Source organism: Canis aureus, chromosome 16, assembly GCF_053574225.1.
Source record: "Canis aureus isolate CA01 chromosome 16, VMU_Caureus_v.1.0, whole genome shotgun sequence".
NCBI classification, from domain to species: domain Eukaryota; kingdom Metazoa; phylum Chordata; class Mammalia; order Carnivora; family Canidae; genus Canis; species Canis aureus.
This window is the reverse complement of record NC_135626.1, coordinates 38,505,506-38,525,807: the sequence shown is the minus strand read 5'-3', so window position 1 is coordinate 38,525,807 and position 20,302 is coordinate 38,505,506. Positions and strand designations below refer to the sequence as shown.

The window sequence follows — 20,302 nt, the reverse complement described above, 5'->3', positions numbered from 1 at the left end:
GTAACAAGAACGTGCAGCATGGTACCTCATGATTATATATTATAAATTTTTAGAGTACTTATTGTAAGGTTTGGTTACTTGTCTGATTTTTGTGTTTAGAATTAAAGAATGTGAAGATTTGTTAGATATTTTTAGTGATTCAGCTTTGATTACTTACCATCTTCTTCCAAATTTCAGGGAATAAATTAAAAACTATTCTGAAGGGATGCCTGGGTGGCTCAACAATTGAGCGTTTGCCTTCAGCTCAGGGTGTGATCCCCAAGTCCTGGGATCGAGTCCCACATGGGGCTCCCTGCATGGAGCCTGCTTCTCCTCCCTCTGCCTGTGTCTCTGCCTCTCTCTGTGTCTCTGATGAATAAATTTTTTTAAAATCTTAAAAAAAATTATTCTGAAAAGGTGAAACACTTGCAGGTGGTAACAGTTTATATATATATATATATATGCATCGTCATTTCTTTTCATATTGACAAATAAGACAAAATACAGAAATAATGTATTTGTTTCAAGCTGATGTAAAGCTGTAAGTTTCATCTGTATCTATAGATTTTTAGTTTTTGTTTATTAAAACAGGCTTACTGTCCTCATTGTTTGACCTTTCATCAGTAATTATGTATTTGAACTTACTGTATTGTATACTACTAAGATACCTTTTTATCTGTTTTATGTATGGCAATCTGTGTAAGATTTCATTTGAAAAATGAAGTGCTTCTTCAAAAAAATATTTTAAAACTAATGGAATAGAAGATGCATTTCTAACCAAGTTGTCTCTGGAAGCCAGTATTGTCTAAGATTCAGCAAGTTCTGTAGCAATTATGACTATTAGAAATTAATCCCTGTTCCCTTTGGCTCTACAACTTCCTTTTTTAAGACTAAGCTTCCTAACTTCATTTTGATACCATAGATGTTATGCTGTACCATTCAAACCTTGAGATATAGCTGGCCCATTGGCCTACAAGAAATATTTGTCTAAAGCAGTTGTGTGCCAGTGGATTTAAGGGGACAAGGTGAGAGAGATTATTCATAACTGGTATAAACCACTGATTCTTGACTTTTCTTGGTTTAAGAATCATTTCAGTAAGACAAAAGACTTTATGGACCATCCTGACCAATACACTTCTTGCGACTATAAAGACAAAATTCCCCAGAATTAATCAGTAAAAGAATTAGGATGAGTCACCATTTTAACATTTATCATGCATTCTAGAAATAAGACTGTGAACTTGTTTGGTAAACAGTACTTCAGTATAAGATAGGCCCTTGGCATTTACGAATGTAACCAGCTGTTTTGACTCTTTACGAGTGACCCTAAGGAATACAATAATACGTGGAAATTTCTAAATGTTATGGTTCTTGTAAAGATTTAAATAGGGTAATGTATATAGAAGTCCTACCTCAAATTTGAATTAGTAGCACTGAGAAACCAAAGTACACAAGTATATAGCTTTTATATTAGCCTAAGCAACGGCATCCATGCACACGTTAATAAAAGGAATTTGGAGGGATGCCTGGGATGACTCAGTGGTTGAATATCTCTCTTTGGCTCAGGGTGTGATCCAGGGGTCCAGGATGGAGTTCCCACATCGAGATCCCTGCAGGGAGCCTGCTTCTCCTGCAGCCTATGTCTCTGCTTCTGTGTGTGTGTGTGTGTGTGTGTGTGTGTGAGAGAGAGAGAGAGAGAGAGAGATAAATAAATAAATAAATAATCTCTTATTTTATTTATAAAATTGGAGATTCTCAAAGGACTCCACAGTTTTCCATTGCAAACATCAGTGACTTAATATGGTCCTATTTGCTCCAAACTTAAGCAAACCCAGGGAATTTTTACACATAATCTAATTTAGGGATGGAGACATACTCTCTATAATGGGACAAATAATGACTTAAAAAGTTGATAGTAAGAATGAATGTAATGCTTATGGATCTTGTGGTTAGAACTCTATACAATGACACTGATATTATATGAAGACTCCTTGAGGTAGTCCATGGTCCATCTCACAGTTCAACAAGAATTTTGTTGAGACACATACAAAAAGAAAAAAAAATGTTTTTATTAACAGAATACCCTTTTATACAAAAATCTTATGTGGGGCAGATGCAAGTGTGATGTTCCAGTTGAGAGGAGGGAGAGAGCAACAGACTACTGCTAGGCTTGCCTAACTGTTGGCCCTTTCCTTATGACACAGATTGGCACATGTGGCAGCCCTCTGGAACCCTGGAATTCCATAGAACACATTTTGAAAACTATAGATTCAGACTGTTACATGTTCTTTTCTATTGGTAACCCTGTATCTAGACTTACTTTCTTCAGTCCATTTTAAGAATTGCTGCCAGAATGATCTTCCTAAAATATTATCAAGTTATTCCTCTACTGAAAAACCATTTTAAGAATTTCTTAGTAGGGCATTTAAGATAATCCACAATGTAGCTTCAGTATACCTTTGCCAGTGATATCCTCTGTCCTCTAATGTTATTCTGATTGCTTAGTGTTCCCTGAACCTGCATTACTTTTCCTAACTTCCCATTTTCTAATGCTGTTCAAACCCAGCAAGTCCAAAAATGAATTCGTCTCTCCAACCCAAACCAACTTCTGACTTCCCAACAGTGTTAGTACTACAATCCCATTGAAATCTTTATTCATTTGCCATATTCTATTGCAAATGCCATCCCTTTTAGGAAGCCATTCTTCATTCCACGTTGGAATTTTTCTGTTATTCTGAAAATCAGTGACATTTTATGTCTAATAACTGCCAGAACCCAACTCCATTTTATTTATAAACATGAAGTATTTTTGCATGGTTTCAATACAATCTAAATTGTCTAAGAATGCAACTACTGTATAAATGAGGAGGCAATGATTCTTTGTTCTGTTCAGAGCTAAGCTCTTTTGGCATTATTGATGCAACCTGTATCTTTCTATATTTTTAGCTCTTGCATTCATGGTGATTCTACAAATACATCTGACTACCTTATTATTATGTTTTTTAGAATAATTGTGCTAGTATACTTATATATTGAGATACAAATTATTTTATTATCATTTTCACCTTTATATGACAGATGTGGCTTTATTAAAAGCTTGCAGGAGTGCCTGGGTGGCAGAGTTGGTTGAGCCTCCAACTCTTGGTGTTGGCTCAGGTCATGATCTCAGGATCCTGGGATCAAGCCCTACATTGGGCTCTGTACTCAGGGCAGAGTCTGTTTGGTATTCTCTCTCTCTCTCTCCGCCTTTGCCCTTCCCACTCGTTCTCTCTCTCTCTCTCAAGTAAATAAATCAGTCTTTAAAAGAAGAAAAAAGCTTACATGTATGGATAGGCTATATTTAATTCTGATTATAAAAGAGGTATTATAACATATTTTTCTAAAAGGGGAATGCTTCTTTCCAGATCGTTAAATGTGAGTTGGGGTGGCCTGAGCTGGATGTCTTTTTTTTTTTTTAATTTATTTATGATAGTCACACACAGAGAGAGAGAGAGAGGCGCAGAGACATAGGCAGAGGGAGAAGCAGGCTCCATGCACCGGGAGCCCGACGTGGGACTCGATCCCGGGTCTCCAGGATCTCACCCTGGGCCAAAGGCAGGCGCCAAACCGCTGCACCACCCAGGGATCCCCCTGAGCTGGATGTCTTGCGCCGAGATGTTTCAAAGCCTTGTTTAAAAAGTTTTGGTCCTCATAAAGCCCTACTCTACTCAAGTTTACCAGGAGATTTGGGTATGAATGGAGTTGATGGGCTTCATCATTTATAAAATCAGGAGTGCTGCACCTGCTCATGGTCATCATTAACCAGCTTTACTTGGAGTACATATCAGATGGCACATGAGTCTGGCTGTAAATCTCAGAAGCTCTGTTAGATGGAGCATTGCTGTACACTTGCTAGACGTGTTGTTTCCTTTGTGACATGAATAAATATAATGACAAGGCACAAAAAAATAAATAAAATAAGTAAAATAAAAAAATAAAAAGGGGACACTTGGCCTTGGTAAGGTTGAAAACGTCTCTGAATTTACTGTACTACAAGAGAACAGCTACAGCCTAAATAAGATAATGTGTATGAAAATCACTTTGCAAAGTACTAGACACAAAGTTGAGGCCCAGCAAATGTTTGTTTTAGTACATAAATCATTTACAAGGATCCTTTAGACCCTTGCTAATTTAAAATTAGACCCTCTAGACCCTATACTATTTTAAAATTAGTCTGTGGACCAGCAGCATCAGCAACATCTGGCAAATGTTACAAATGCAGAATTTGGGCCAGACATGCTGAATTAGAATCTGCATTTTAACAAGATTCCTAGGGAATTCTTGTGCACATTAAAGTCTTATAAGCATTGCCCACAGTTTGAAAAGTATCAGTGCAGCTTATCCTCACTCTCATAGCACATGTTGGATTAGTAGTGTTGGATCATCTTTATATGTGTATTTAGAATATATATAATTAAAATATATTACTTATTTATTCATGAGTAAAATATTTTACTTATTCATTTTACTTATTTATTTACTTATTTATTCATTTATTTTACTTTATTTGTTCTCTGCCTCACAGAGAGAGAGAGGCAGAGACATAGGCAGAGGGAAAAGCAGGCTCCATACAGGGAGCTCGATGTGGGACTTGATCCCAGGACTCCAGGATCATGACCCCAGCCGAAGGCAGGCACTCAACCGCTGAGCCACCCAGGCTTTCCTAGAATATATTTTTTATTTAGATACTGATTTTAAAAGATAGTTGAATAACAAAAAGCTTTATAATATTTATTTTTCAATTGTCTTGTTACATTTATAACACAACCCCAAAATCAGAAATCTTCATTATTCATTTAAAAAATATGTATTGATGCCTAGTATGTGCCATGTATGCAAAATATTGGCAATATAGTGGTAAACAAAATAGGCAATGCTTTTGCTGCCATTGAATTTGCAGTCAGGTAAGAAAGACTCCCTCACACCAAAAAAAAAAAAAAAAAAAAAAGAAACCAAGTAAGTAACAAATTAAAATTATGTAAGTGCTATGAAGGAAATAAAAAGAGTGCTAATATGGAGATTAATGATCAGGGACATGGTTGGTGAACCTCTCCTCTAAATAAGAGGTTTGGTTAGAGATAGAAATTTGGTCATTTTCGGCACATAGATGATATTTAATGCCCTGAGAATGGATGGGATCACCTAAAGAGAGGAGCTAGCATAAGAAGGGGACTCAGGATTGAACCCTGAGAAACATCTAATTTAGGTGGTCAGCTAGAGGAGGAAGAGCCAGCAAAAGAGGAGCAGCCAGCAAGATAGGAAGAAAGCCCACAGACTGTGGTATAATGGAATTCAAGAAATAGGACTGTTTCATGAAGAAGTAGGTGGTCAGTTGAATGTTGCTGAAAAATCAAGTAAAGTGAGGAGAAAAATATGAGTAGGTTTTGGCAACATAAAACTTGCTATTGACCTTAACAAAAGTGGTTTCTGTGGAGTGGTGGGAATGGATACCAAATTGAAGTGGTTAAAGGAGGGATGGGAAAAGAGGAAGTAGAAATGTGGATACAGATCATTTTTCCCAGAAGTTTAGCTAGGAGAGAAGCAGAGAAATAAGTGGGGCTGTTGGTGGAGAGAAATATGGATCAAGAGATTTATTTTGTTTTTGTTTTCCAAAGGCAAAGACACTTACACTATCTGTAGCCTAACTTTATTAAAAAACAAAACAAAACAAAACAAAAAACTGGGACACCTGGGTGGCTCAGCAGTTGAGCATCTGCCTTTGGCTCAAGGCCTGATCCCGAAGTCCCTGGATCGAGTCCCACAGAGGGCTCCCTGCATGCTCTCTGTATCTCTCGTGAATAAATAAATAAAATCTTTAAAAAAAAACTAAAACTAAAAAACCTCCAGGAACAAAATTGAAACATCTTGAAATCTCAATTCTCAGAGAAGTTCTCAGAGTATTAACTATCACTGAAAATATCTTCATATCTACTTGACATATGCCATGTAAATACATTTCTTCACTGTGAGAATTTTTTTTAATTTTTTTTAAAGTTTTATTTATTTATGATAGTCACAGAGAGAGAAAGAGAGGCAGAGACACAGGCAGAGGGAGAAGCAGGCTCCATGCACCGGGAGCCCGACGTGGGATTCGATCCCAGGTCTCCAGGATCACGCCCTGGGCCAAAGGCAGGCGCCAAACCGCTGCGCCACCCAGGGATCCCCACTGTGAGAATTTTTAAGAAATATACTGCCCATTTAGTAGATGATTGGTATAGATATAATCTGTACTCTTCTACAAAGAATCATGAGAGGGATCCCTGGGTGGCGCAGCGGTTTGGCGCCTGCCTTTGGCCCAGGGCGCGATCCTGGAGACCCGGGATCGAATCCCACATCGGGCTCCCGGTGCATGGAGCCTGCTTCTCCCTCTGCCTGTGTCTCTGCCTCTCTTTCTCTCTCTGTGACTATCATAAATAAATAAAACTTTAAAAAAAAAAAACAAAACAAAGAATCATGAGAAAACCTTGAAATGCACTTTTCTCAAAAGTGGGAAGATAGGGATATAATGGCGTTTCTAAGGTTTATGATTTTAGATATTTGAATATATTTGAGTATTCAACAGATTTTTTTTGAAATTAAGGAATAACTTATGCAGTACACATATCTTAAGTTATATAGCTTGATTAATTTTTACCTTATATACACATCTTTCTGATCAAGATATGGAACATTTGCATCACCCCACAAGGTTCCCTCATGCACATTTATTTTATTTTTTTAAAAGGCTTTATTATTTATTCATGAGAGAGAGAGAGAGAGAGGCAGAGACACAGGCAGAGGGAGAAGCAGGCTCCATGTGGGAGTCGATCCTGGGACTCCTGGGACTCGGGGATCACGCCCTGAGCCAAAGGGAGATGCTCAACTGCTGAGCCACCCAGGCATCCCCCTCATGCTCATTTATAATTGGTATGCCCCCTTTGCCCTGAGTTAAACATTATTCAGACTTCTATCATCATAGATCAGTTTCCCTGTTCTTGAGTTCTATATAAATGAAATCATACAATATGTACTTTTTTGGTGTCTGGCTTCTTTCCCTCAACATACTTTTGAGATTTACCCACATTGTTACATTTGTTAGTAGTTTATTTTTTTATTATTAAAAGATATGAATATTCCGCAATTTGTATACTCATTCTACTGTTGATGGACATTTGATTGTTTCCAGTGTTTGTATTATGAACATTCATATTCATGTCTTTTAGTAGACATACATTCATTCATTTCTCTTGGATATAGATGTAGGGCTAGCATTTCTGGGTCATAGGTTAAGTGTATATTTAGCTTTGATATATACTGCCAGATAGTTTCCAAAGTGGTTGGACCAGTTTACCACCCCACTAGCAATGTTGGAGAGTTCCAGTTGACATCTTGTCAACACTTGTTATTGTCTTCGGTTTTTAAAATTTTAGCCATTCTGATGGGTGTGTGGATATTTCGTTGTGGTTTTAATTTGCATTTTCCTGATGAATAATGATGTTGAATACCTTTTCCTTTGTTTATTGACCATTTGGATATCCTCTTTCCTGAAGTTCTGTAAGTCTTCTTTACTTTTTTTTTAAGTTGGGTTGTTTGTATTTTTTCTTGTTGATTTTATAGACATTTAACAAATATTTTAGAAATATGTACTTTGGGATGCCTGGGTGGCTCAGTGGTTGAGCATCTGCCTTTGGCTCAGGTTGTGATCTCGAGGTCCTGGGATCGAGTCCCACATCAGGCTCTCCACAGGGAGCTTGTCCCTCTGCCAATGCCTCTGCCTGTCTCTGTGGTGTCACGCATGAATAAATAAATAAAATCTTAAAAAAAAAAAAAGAAACATGTACTTTGTCAGATGTGTATTGCAAATTTTTTCTCCCAGTTTGTAAATTGCTTGTTTTCTTCATCTATTTGATAAATAGGATTCTTAACTTTAGTTAAGACAAATATATCAATTTTTTTCTTTTGGGATTAAGTGCCTCTTATGCCCTATTTAAGAAAACTTTGCCTACTCTAAAGCCATAAAAATAACCTCCTCCAGAAATTTAATTATTTTAACTTTCACATTTAAGTTTTTAAAAATTTAATTAATTTATTTGACAGAGAGAGAGCGTGCGAGAGAACGAGAGAGCATGAGGTGAGGGCGGGGGAGGGAGAAGCAGGTTCCCCATTGAACAGGGAGTGCGATGCAGGACTCTGGGGCTCCATCCTAGAACCCTGGGATCATGACCTGAACTGAAAGCAGACATTTAACAGACTGAGCCACCCAGGCACCGCCACATTTAGGTTTATTACCCACTTCAAAATAATGGTTCTGTTTTTGACCCCAGTTATTTTATAACAGAAACTAGATATTTTACATTTATAAAATGAAAATCTTAGTTGGAACATGTTGGATTCAGGCACTTTAGCACATATTTTTGAAGTAGCAATAACATGAAATGCCCATTCTTCCTTTTCTCTCCACATGTTCATTTGGTGGCATGATATCCATGGTACAATAAAAATATTTATTTTGAGGGATCCCTGGTGGCTCAGTGGTTGAGTGTCTGCCTTTGGCCCAGGGTATGGTCCTGGAGTCTCAGGATTGAGTCCCGCATCGGGTTCCTTGCATGGAGCCCGCTTCTCCCTCTGTGTCTCTGCCTCTCTCTCTCTCTCTCTCTCTCTCTCTGTGGGTCTTTCATGAATAAATAAATAAAATCTTTTTAAAAAATTATTTTTCTACAATTTTAGAATAATTGATCTTTCAAAGAAAATAACACTAGATGTTGCATTTGTTGTTTTAGACCTGTGCCCAACAGTCTATAATTTCCTCATTAGATATTTAATCTAGGGGGGAAAATAGGATATTTTATTTAGAAAGAATAAAGTAGGAAAAACTGTAGTGGTGATATGGGCTGTATTTGATCTGGCATCCCTAGAGAAGTAATATTAATATTTCTTAATCTTTACTTTAGTCCAAGGTAGAAAGGAAGGAAGTATTTCATGGTTAGAGGAATTACTCTCATTTTATATCTTCCTTTCCCCTCAATCATAGTCAACTGAAGTGTTTGAAATAATTGGATCTGAATCCTTTTTAGTTCTGACCTTCCTCTAAAATTTATAATCTATATAGAAGAGCACTTTAAAACATTAAATTCTTTGAAACAAAGGTGTAATTCAAGGCATGAATCCTGCTTCTCTTCTTAATGTGTCTCTGATGTTGTACCCTTAAAACAATTACATGACTTTGTATTTTTTGTCTTTCTTTGTGTCATGAATTTTGTCTGTATAATCGGGAAAATAATATATGCCACTGTACCTGTTTATCTTGCAGAAATGCTATGAGATAATATGAAATGTCATTTGCATTACTGGACTAAGTGCTTGATGTCACATTTTTGGAGAGCCACAAGCAAATAAAACAGGTTCAGAAGAAAGCTCTCATCATGGCTATGAACTGATTGGTAGCATCTGAATTAGAACTTATCCTACACATTTCCAGAGAGCTGAACTAGGACCTGAAATCAAAACATTAAGAAATTTGAGTTCAGCTATTTTAAGGAGGAACTTTTTTAACCACTAGAGTTTTTCTGAAATGGAAAAGAATAACATTCTGTATTATTGGAAGTGCCTAAGCAGAGGTTGTGCAACCCAAGTTTGGGAATATTGGAGGAAATTCAGGGGAAAGAAAGATAAGATAGCTAAAATATCCACTCCAATTCTGATATTCTAATTTCATTGGTTATAGAGGTCATTTTTCATTATACATTATACTATACATTACACATTATGTTGTGTAAGATAAGATTCTTGTGGTGATAAGATTCCAGGAATGATTATACATGGTAGTATTAAGAGAACTGGTGAAAGACCTTTCAGAAATAGTAGCTCACGCTTCTGCTTTCACATATATAGTAAGTACTGTTGCTGTTGGGATTGTTGAACACATTTTTGTAGTCAGTGACTCAGTTTCCAAAGGTTTTAGTGAAAAGGTAAAAGTGAACAATTTAAGTAAGAGAAAATATTTTTTTGAAAAGAAGCATGGAAAAAAAACAAAAAGAAGCATGGAGATAAGAGAGTCAGTTTACCATTATGAAGATAAAAAGGAGTGTCAACACTGAGAGACAGCTTTCTGGCAGCTGTCAGGCACCAATGACGCTGGCAGCTGGCAAACTCACTCTAGGATTTTTTCTAAGATTTAACATTTTGCTCTCCTTTAGCACCTATACTTTCTACCAGGAAAACAGACAGAGGCTAGAAATCTGATTTCTGAAACTATGAACAGAATTTTGTTAGCTGGTATTTTTTAAATGAATGATAATTACTTAATGGTATTAAAATAAAGGCAAATTTATAATCATTTGAGTTAAAAATATGGTTGCAAATTTTCGCTAATGTAAATATTTGGTTTTGTTCATAGATCATTTATTTTAGAGCTAAGAGGTTAAAACCTTCACCCATGAACTTAATGAACTCTCAACCAGACTGCTGCCATTTCCAAGTTTAAATTTTATTTGTAATCTACCCCCTTTCATTTAGCAGTGTATAAAATGCTAGAATTTCTGAGAAAAATATCAGTATCTTAATAAAAAACTCTAGTGAAATTGTTTTAAAAGGCATCTTTGTCAGTGAAAAGAGAATCTGAAGGAGTAAAAACAAATTTGAAATTGTCATCTCTCAGTAGACATATAATGAAGGCTTGATTTCAATACTGGTAGAAAACAATTTGAGATTGCTAGTAAAGCTTTGAAATTCTGGAGTACTTGGAAAGCTACAGAAGAAATAACCTTTAATTTTTCCAGTCCAATACATTGTCAGCTATATCAGTAATAAATAGTTATACCTTTTATAAGATTTGTTACTTAAGATGTAAGGTGTCAATAGAAAACACTAATGATTTACTTAAAACATATCAGGAGATGGCTATTTAGTTGTGGGAAGGGCAAGAAGACAAATGATAGGAAAAGAGTGTGTGCTAGGGTTTTCTGCTAGATTATAATTTTAGCTTTTTAAAATGATTTTATTTATTTATTCATGAGAGACACAGAGAGGCAGAGACACAGACAGAGAGAGAAGCAGGCTCCATGCAGAGAGCCCGATGTGGGGCTCGATCCCAGGTCTCCAGGATCACACCCTGGGCTGAATGTGGCGCTAAACCGCTGAGCCCCCCAGGCTGCCCATAACTTTAGCTTTTAAATGAAATAAGAATAGTTTTATCTAATGATACCAAAAAATCCTAATGGTAATATGATGCTAAGTATATATTTGTACACATACATTAAGCATATTTCAAAGATATTGTATCTGGATGTTTGGCATCATGCAGTGTTTTGTTTTTGTTTTGCTTTTGTTTTCTTACCCTCCAAAAGGTCACATTAATGTTTCAATTGGTATGAAAGGTGCTGTGTAGATACTATATATCTTTGACTACTGCATTACTGGAAACCACAACTTTTTTTGAAATTCCAGTTGCTAGAATTTTGGAAATATTGGTAGAACATGGTTATTGTTGTTTCCTGGTATGATACCTTTAAAATTTTGCTTGATATTTAATTTTTATATTTAGTTTGATTTACGTCTTTTTTCCTGATCCAGAGTTTTAATGTTTGTTTTAAAGAAATAACTTTTCAGTGGTATCCCAGCAACAGCAAGATATCCTAAAATCTAGAGCAGTGCTGTTCAAAAAAACATTCTGTGATGATAGAAATGTTCCTTATCGGGATTCCTGGGTGGCTCAGTGGTTTAGCGCCTGCCTCCTGCCCGGGACTGTGATCCTGGATCCGGGAATCGAGTCCTACATCAGGCTCCCTGCATGGAGCCTGCTTCTCCCTCTGCCTGTGTCTCTGCCTTTCTCTCTCTGTCTATCATAAATAAATAAAAAAAAAAAATAGATCTTTAAAAAAAAAAAAAGAAATGTTCCTTATCTGTGTTGGCCAATTAGGTAACCACTAGCTACATGTTCTATTGCATACTTGAAATGTGGCAGGTATGATTGAGAAACTAAATTTTTAATTTTAATTAATTTACATTTAAAGTTAAATTGCCATACATGGCTAGTGGCTACTGTATTGGACAATACAGTATTAGTATTAGTAACAGATCTAGAGCAGGGCTTGGCAAACTTTTTATGTAAAGGACCAGACAGATAGTGACTGTTTTAGGCTTTGTAAATCATATAGTCTCTGTTACAACTGTTTGACTCTGCCACTGGAATATAGAAGCAGCTATAGACAACACATAAATGAAGAAGTTTGGCTGTATTCCAATAACACTTTATTTTTGGATACTGAAATTTGAATTTCATATATTTTCAAGTGATACAAAATAGTATTCTAATTTTTTTATGTATTAAAAAAATGTAAAAACCAGCAGAGGAGGGAAAAAATGTAAAAACTATTCTTATTTCACATGCCATACAGAAACAGGTGGTAAGTTACATTTCACAGAACCTTGATCTAGATCGATGTAAAAATTCATGTGTTCATTCAATAAGTATTTTTTGAGTGTCCATCATGAGTGAGCACTATTTTGGGATCTGAAGATACAGCAAAATAGCAATAAAAAATACAGACAATGGGGTGTCTGGGTGGCTCAGTCGATTATGTGTCTTACTCTTGGTTTCAGCTAAGGTCCTTATCTCAGAATTTTAACATCAAGGCCCTCCTTGGGCTCTGTGCTGGGTGTGGAGCCTGCATGGGATTCTCTCTCTCCCTGTCTCTCTGCCCCCCCACCCCCAAAAATGTATGTGTATATATGTCAGGTAGTGACAATGAAGAGATTTTATGAAGAGAAATAAAGCAGGGTAAGAGAAAAGAAAGTGACAATGGAGGATGACATTTAATTTTTTTTTAATTTTTAGTTAAGTTTTTAATTTTAATTCCACTTGAGTTATCATATAGTATTATATTAGTTTCAGGTGTACAGTGTAGTGATTCAACAATTTTACACATTGCTCAGTGCTTATCACGATAAGAGTATTCTTTAATCCCCATCACTTGTTTCACCTACCCACAGAAGATGATGTTTTATATGGGGTAGTTAGGTAAAGCTTGTTTGGTAAGGTGACTTTTGAACACACGTCTGAATGAGAGAGGAAGTGAGCCACATGGTGATCTGGGGAAAGAGCATTCTGGTCAGAAGGGAAGGAAAATGCAAAGGTCTTGAGGCAAGAGTATGATTTACCTATTCAAGTAACAGAAGGGATGTAGAAAATAGAGGAGATTTATACTTAAAATTAACCCACTTTGGAATTCTTCCATCATTAGCACTAGTTATGTATAAACATAAGTATAGGAAACTATTTCAAAAGCAATATAGGGACCCTTCATTCTTAGCTTTCTAGAGCATTCTTTTGGAAAATATTTAAAGCTATATTGTCTGCCAGTATATTACAAAGACCCCATCAAATGGAACATTTTTGAGGGTTTTTTTTTGACTGAAGTTAAAGAAATTAATTACAAAATGATCCATTAAAAACTGAAAAGTTTTTACTGTACTTAGAAATATTTAACAGGTTTCTGGTCTCTCTGAAATTCCTTCACTCTCTATCCACTACTGGGTTTCATGTTTTTACGAGGACCTTTAAGTTTAGGTGGAAAAAATGTATTTCAATCTCTTCTGTCTTGTGTTTTATATATATATATTAGGAGCTCCTCCATGTAGCCTGATCATAGATGGTTTTAATATCTCCTTTAAGTTCTGAACACTAATCTCCGTTTTCTCTTAGAAACTGTGCTAAATTGTTTCTGATGTTCTCTACAACACACAAAGGTTGCTTGAAAGAATATTGAGAGCTATTTAAATGTCATTGTCAGAGGGTTTAAAAGGTTCAGGGGGCTGGGACCTTTTTCCTTTAGGTCACCAAATCAAAAGCCATCTTGCTTTGTAGTAACTAAAAGATATTTTCACATGAAGGTTGTTTATGTGAAACCTTTGAGCTAGTTTTCTTTTTTTCCTGTTAAGAATCCCTTTAGTGTGCAGTTAAAAGTTTCACATTTAGCTTTTTAAAAACACTATCAAACTTACAGAAAAGTTGCGATACAGTACAATTTTTTTTTCAGAAATTTTGAGACTAAGTTGCTAATATGATGCCTTATCACCCTTGAGTACTTTAATGTGCTAAAGGATATTTCTCCTAGATAACCACAAAACAATGTCCAAGTCAGGAAATAAACATTGATATATTACTACCATTTAATCCTCAGACTCCATCCAGATTTCTCAGTTGTTTCTACAGTGTTATCTACTGCAGGAGGAGTCAGCTCAGAATCACACATTGTGTTTAGTTGTCAAGTCTCTTTACTCTCCTTCAGTCTGGAACAGTTTCTAAAGTTCCTTAATCTCTCATGACTTGGACACTTTTGAGGATTACAAAGCCAGTTATTTTGTCAACTGTCCCTCAATTAGAATTCATTTTCTCATGGTTAGATTCATATTATGCTTATTTGGCAGCAATATCACAGAAGTGATGCTGTGTTCTTTTTATTATCAGATGGCACATAATTTTCATTTGTCCCATTACTGATGATGATCACTTTGTTCAGTTACAGTGGTGTCTACCAAGTTCTTCACTATGTACTGCTCTTTTCATGTTTGTAATGATAAGTATTTTGAGAGAAGCACTTTGAAACTATATAGATATTCCATTAATCATCTGACTTTCAGTTTATTTACTTATTAATGTCAACATAGACTCATGAATTTGTTTTTTTTAATGAGTTATAATCCCATACTATCATTATTATTTTGATACTTCCCTGTCTCAGATTTGGCAGTGGAAACCTCTTCAAGATAATTTCTATATCCTTTAACATATACTCTTCATTCTGTGCACACTTTCTTGCTTCGTGAATGTTCCAGACCCATCTTGTACTTTTTCCTGCCCCAACTGTGGAATCAACCATTTCTCCAAGGAGCCTGGTTTCTTTAAGTGGAAAATGATATGTAGAAGTTAATATCTGGATGCTAGAAGTTGTTGTAGTGTCACTGCTCCCAGGGACTCTCAGTGGACAGGGCTAGGGACTATATGTATGTATATCCATACATATCCATACATATATACATACACATATATACATATTTACATCTGTATTTTATATCTGTTTATATAAAGTAGAAATCACATGTGCAAGCCAGTACCTTCATTTCCAATACAGTACCACAGGGTTTTTTGGAATTTTTTGTTTTGTTTTTGTTTTTTTTTGCATTTGTAACTCCCTTTTCTGACAGAAAAATCTGACTCTTATTCTTGTTATATTTACTTATTTGATGAATTCTCCTTTATGTAATCAATCAGCCATTGCCACTACCATCCCTTCCTCAGCACTGAATGCTTTTCGTGCCTCATTTGGGTTCTGACATCCTGCACAATAGCTACTGTGCTATGTGGACACTCTTTACGCTTTCTTTGGCTCTGACACCTCCATGCAAGGCTGTCCCTAGTATATCGATGCCCTCTACCCCACTCAAATTTTGACACTTTAGACTGGAGCATTCCTATGTATGGAAGCTTCCTCCACTGTCCCCATGTGAGTGCCTTACTCATCCCATTTAGGCTCGGAAAACCCACACCAGACCACCTTTATGCATGGATGTCTTATTCACCATGCTCAGGCTCTGACTTATGCTAAGCTGTCTCTTATCTTGGATACCCTTTTTATCCCTCTTGGACTCCAGCATTCCAAGTTGGGCAGTTCTCCTGCCTGAATGCTCTCTTTAGCTGACTCAGGCTCTGATTTCCTATGTTGTCTGCCCTCCATGTAGAATTCCTCCTTATCTCATTCATACTGCCTACTCCATATGTCATACTCTTCAGGCTGGCTGGTCTCCAGCAGCCTGCCCTGGGTTGCCTCCCTTCCTTGTATAGATTTATTCTCAGCTATCTTGGGTTTTGACACCCTATGCCAGGGGGCCCCTTTGCTTATTTTAAAAACATACTTTGCTGCCATCATCTAATGGATAATACATTAAAATTTTAAAATTAGAACAGAATATAAATGTAGTGACTCTATTTTACAAAACAAAAATTGAAACGTGACTAGATAATGGTATTGAATATTTGAAATTAGTACTGTTTTGAACAGTTTTGGGTATATGATCTTCATTATTTTTTTTTAAACTTACCAAATCTGAGTTTTTTTTTTAAAGATTTTATTTATTTATTCATGATAGACATAGAGAGAGAGAGAGAGGCAGAGACACCGGCAGAGGGAGAAGCCTGACACGGGACTCGATCCCTGGGACCTCCATGCCAGAAGCCTGACACGGGACTCGATCCTGGGACTCCAGGATCACACCCTGGTCCAAAGGCAGGTGCTGAACCGCTGAGCCACCAAGGGATCCCCTGATCTTCATTAAAATAAAGAACAAAGAAGAGGATCCCTGGGTGGCTCAGTGGTTTAGCGCCTGCCTTTGGCCCAGGGCGCGATCCTGGAGTCCCTGGATCGAGTCCCTGGATCGAGTCCCCGGATCGAGTCCCACGTCGGGCTCCCAGCATGGAGCCTGCTTCTCCCTCCTCCTGTGTCTCTGTCTCTCTGTCTCTCTGTCTCTCTCTCTCTATGTCTATCATAAATAAATAAATCTTAAAAAAAAAAGAACAAAGAAGATTTTCTGGCAATAGAGGGGTACCTCCTACTGAACCAGCCTTCGAACCGATAACAATGATAGATTCTGGACAAAATATGAAAAAAATCTATTACCTGAAAGCATTGGAAAATGTAAAAACCAACTTGTTTTTATATTTGTTTTAACCCACGGGTAGGCACCAATTTTGGCCTCAAGGTGACCAAAACTTGAGTAGATAATCCACAGTTACACTGGCTTAAAAAGCCATAGTATCTGAAGCAGGCTGGGAAGTAAAGAGGGAAATCTTGGTATGAAAAAAGAAGAGAGGGCTTTTTTTTTTATCATAAATTCCCTGGCTGATCCAGATCTCTAGCTGATCCTTGAACCACACATATATGGGTCATGCTCTGAGCAGCCAACCTGAGACTAAAATATTGAACAGAGATTTATGCCTCTTCAAGAGACCAACTTGTCCCAATTTCCCTGGAACTAGAAAAGTTCTCTGATCTGGAAAAACCCTCAGTTTCAGTCATGCTGGGACATTTGGTTACCCTAGTTGCTGCTCACTACAGTGATACAGAATTCAAGTTTGAGTCTAGGCAAGTTAACTGCATGCTTTAAAAAGAAACAAAATTTCTATACTCTTCAGAGGAACATAACAGAATCCAGAATTTCTGTAACATATCATTTATAATGTCCAAGGTACACTCCAAAATTATTAAGTCATTTGAAGAAGCAGGAAAATGTGACCCATACTCAAGATAAAAGAGAATCAATGGTGGCTAACCCCAGGATGACATAGATATTGGAATCAGAAGGGAAAGTATGCTTGTAATGAATCAACAAATAGGAAATCTTGACAGAAAAACTATGACAAAAGAACAAAATGGAAATTCTAGAACTAAAAATTATAATACCTGAAATAGAAAACTCACTGGATAAACTTAACAAATTAAGATGACAGAAGAAGGTGAATGCACTTGAAGATATATCAGTGAAACTATTCAATCTAACAACACAGAGGAAGAAGAAACATTGGGGCAGGGGGAGAACAGAGCCTGGGAATTGTGGGAAAATATTAAAAAGTCTAACATATGTGCAGTTGAAGTTCTAGAAGGAAAGGAGCAAGAAGATGGAGGAGAAAAAGTATTTGAAGAAATAATGGCTGAAAATTTCAAGTTTAGTGAAAAATATAAATTTACAGAAGTTCAGCAATCCCAAGTGGGATAAGTTCAAATAAAATCACGCCTAGATATATCATAGTCAAACTACTGAAAACCAAAGATAAAGAGAAAATCTTGAAAGCATTCAGAGAAAAAGAATACATTATGTGTGGGAAAACAATAATACAAATATCACCGATTTCTTATCAGAAACAATAGAGCCTTGAAGGTAGTAGAATGCTATCTTTAAAGTTCTGGAAGAAAACTGTCAACCCAGAATTCTGTATCAGGTAAAAATATCCTTTAAAATTAAAGGCAGGGTGTTATGCTGTATGTTGGCATATCGAACTCCAATAAAAAAATATATACCAAAAAAATAAAATAATCAATCAATCAATAAATAAATAAATAAAATTGAAGGCAAAATTAAATTAAAATCTTTCAAAAGGGGCAGGATGGTTGCCTGGGTGGCTCAGTTGGTTGAGTGTCCAACTCTTCATTTCAGCTCAGATCATGATCTCAAGGTTCTAAGATTGAGCTCTGCTTTGGGCTCCACACTCAGTATGGAGTCTGCTTGCCCCTCTCCCTCCACCTTAACCCCCTTCCCCCACTCACTCATTGTCTCTCTCTCTCTCACTCTCAAATAAATAAATAAAAATCTTTAAAATTGAAGGCATAAAGATATTTACAAATAACGAAAACTAGGAAAAATTATCACTCACATAGTTGCATTACTCGAAATGCTAATGGAGGGATGCCTGGGTGGCTCAGCAGTTGAGCATCTGCCTTTGGCTCAGGGCGTGATCCCAGAGTCCCTGGGCCACATCGGACACTCTGCATGGAGCCTGCTTCTCCTCCCGCTTCCTATGTCTCTGCCTTTCTCTGTGTGTGTCTCATGAGTAAATAAATAAAATCTTTTAAAAAAATGCTAATGGAAGCTCTTTTGGCTGAAGAGACATGATATGAAATGAAAAGTACTAGAAATGTTAAGTACAAAGTACTAATGTTTTCCTCTTAATCTCTAAAATACAATTACTGTGTAGATAATTCCTTTTATCCTCCTAAAAAAGGGAGGATAAAGGTAAAGAACAGCCCGGCTCTGAAGAGGAAATCTGCTAAAGCTCCCAAAATGGTATCCTTATTAAATTTAGAATGCTCCAAATCTGAAAAAAATTTACTCTAAGTAGCTAATATTTATAATCCTTTTCTTTTCAGATATAAAACCAAATGTGGAACTGAAAAGCAGTCAGGAAGAGTCTATGCCCACAGGTAACATCAGGTCTTTCCTCCCTAGAAATATACCTTTACTGAAATAACCAAAGGAAGAATAATATTCTGATCACAGTAAAAATGCTATAGAAATGTGTTAGAAAAAAATGTAGTCTTTCTGATATAAAAACAACTTGTCCATTTCAATTATATAAATTCTTCGGCATCATAGGGCCAAATCACACCCCACCTAATTTTGATCACTGTGGTTTTTTCCCTTAAAAATTTGTTTTTAACTTACTGGTTTAAATAAAGACAGTTCTTGTTGAACAATGTAGTAGCTTATGTTTTATCAACTTGTGCTGTAGATAGTGGTCAACAAATTTTTGTGTGTGAAGGGCAAGATAAGTAAATTTTTAGACTTTGTGGGCCATATATGGTCTCTGTTGTATATTCCTTTTTAAACAATCCTTTGAAAATGTAAAAACCACTCCTACTACCTGGGCCCATACAGAAACAAGCCATGGCTAGTTTTGGCTCTCAGGCCATGGTTTGCAGATTCCTGCTCTAGAATAAACTATAAACATTTCAGATTTCTTAGAAATAACTTCTGTGTTTTCTGGATTAACTCCCTTTGGATCAAAATTTATGCTATATTACAAAATTTATCACTTAGGTACCTTTTTGTTATTGTTGATTGTAACCTTATATTTTAATTGAACCTGTACATCATGTTAGTTGTTTAGGTGTGCACTTTATTTTAGTCATATTGAGCTTGAGAAAAGTGAGCTACTATTTAGAATAGTGTCTTAGAGTTCATAGAGTATATGTTACAATATGTAGAAATGAGAAATTTAACCTGTTTATAAATCAAAACATGAGTCCACAATAACCATGTTTTTAGCACCTTTTCATCATGGATTTTGTGAAATATATTTCCATTTTATTCCTGCATTCCAGCAAAAGTCCTGCTCCATGTGTTCAGTCATGGATGCAGCTGGAAGGAATGCCACTGCAGAGTTTCTAGTCACTTCTCCTACTTTACCTAGCTTAAATGCCACAGGATTCAATATCTTTGACTATTTTTTGTATGTAGTAGCTACTCAGTAATATTTTATTAAACATTAGGAAGGACATAATCAGTTTGATACAAAGTAAATAAGTTTTTAGTTGATTTGTTTTGTTAACATCTTTTTAAGCTACATGCTTGTACATGAAATAATACCTGCTACATTGTTCCTTTTCTTCTAACATCTAATATTATCAGTATTTATATAATATACAAATATACAAAAGTATATTTCTTTTAGACTTAATTTTTTAATAAGTTTGCTGTTTATTTAAGCATGCTTTTATTATATCTGCTCTCTTTCACAAATGAATTCCTGCTCCTG

General features: G+C 36.2%; 2 protein-coding genes across 3 annotated transcripts in view; one reads left to right on the top strand and one right to left on the bottom strand.

Moving 5' to 3' along the window:
- The window catches only part of IKZF3 (IKAROS family zinc finger 3), a 91,552-nt gene that overhangs the window by 6,973 nt on the left and 64,277 nt on the right, over positions 1–20,302 (top strand). For both annotated transcript variants that reach the window (XM_077853092.1, XM_077853091.1), the window contains exon 2: positions 18,915–18,968. In XM_077853092.1, the coding sequence (XP_077709218.1) occupies positions 18,915–18,968 (54 nt within the window). The remainder of the gene's footprint in view (positions 1–18,914; positions 18,969–20,302) is intronic.
- Positions 1–20,302, bottom strand: part of ZPBP2 (zona pellucida binding protein 2) — a 46,024-nt gene that overhangs the window by 18,286 nt on the left and 7,436 nt on the right. The window lies entirely within an intron of this gene.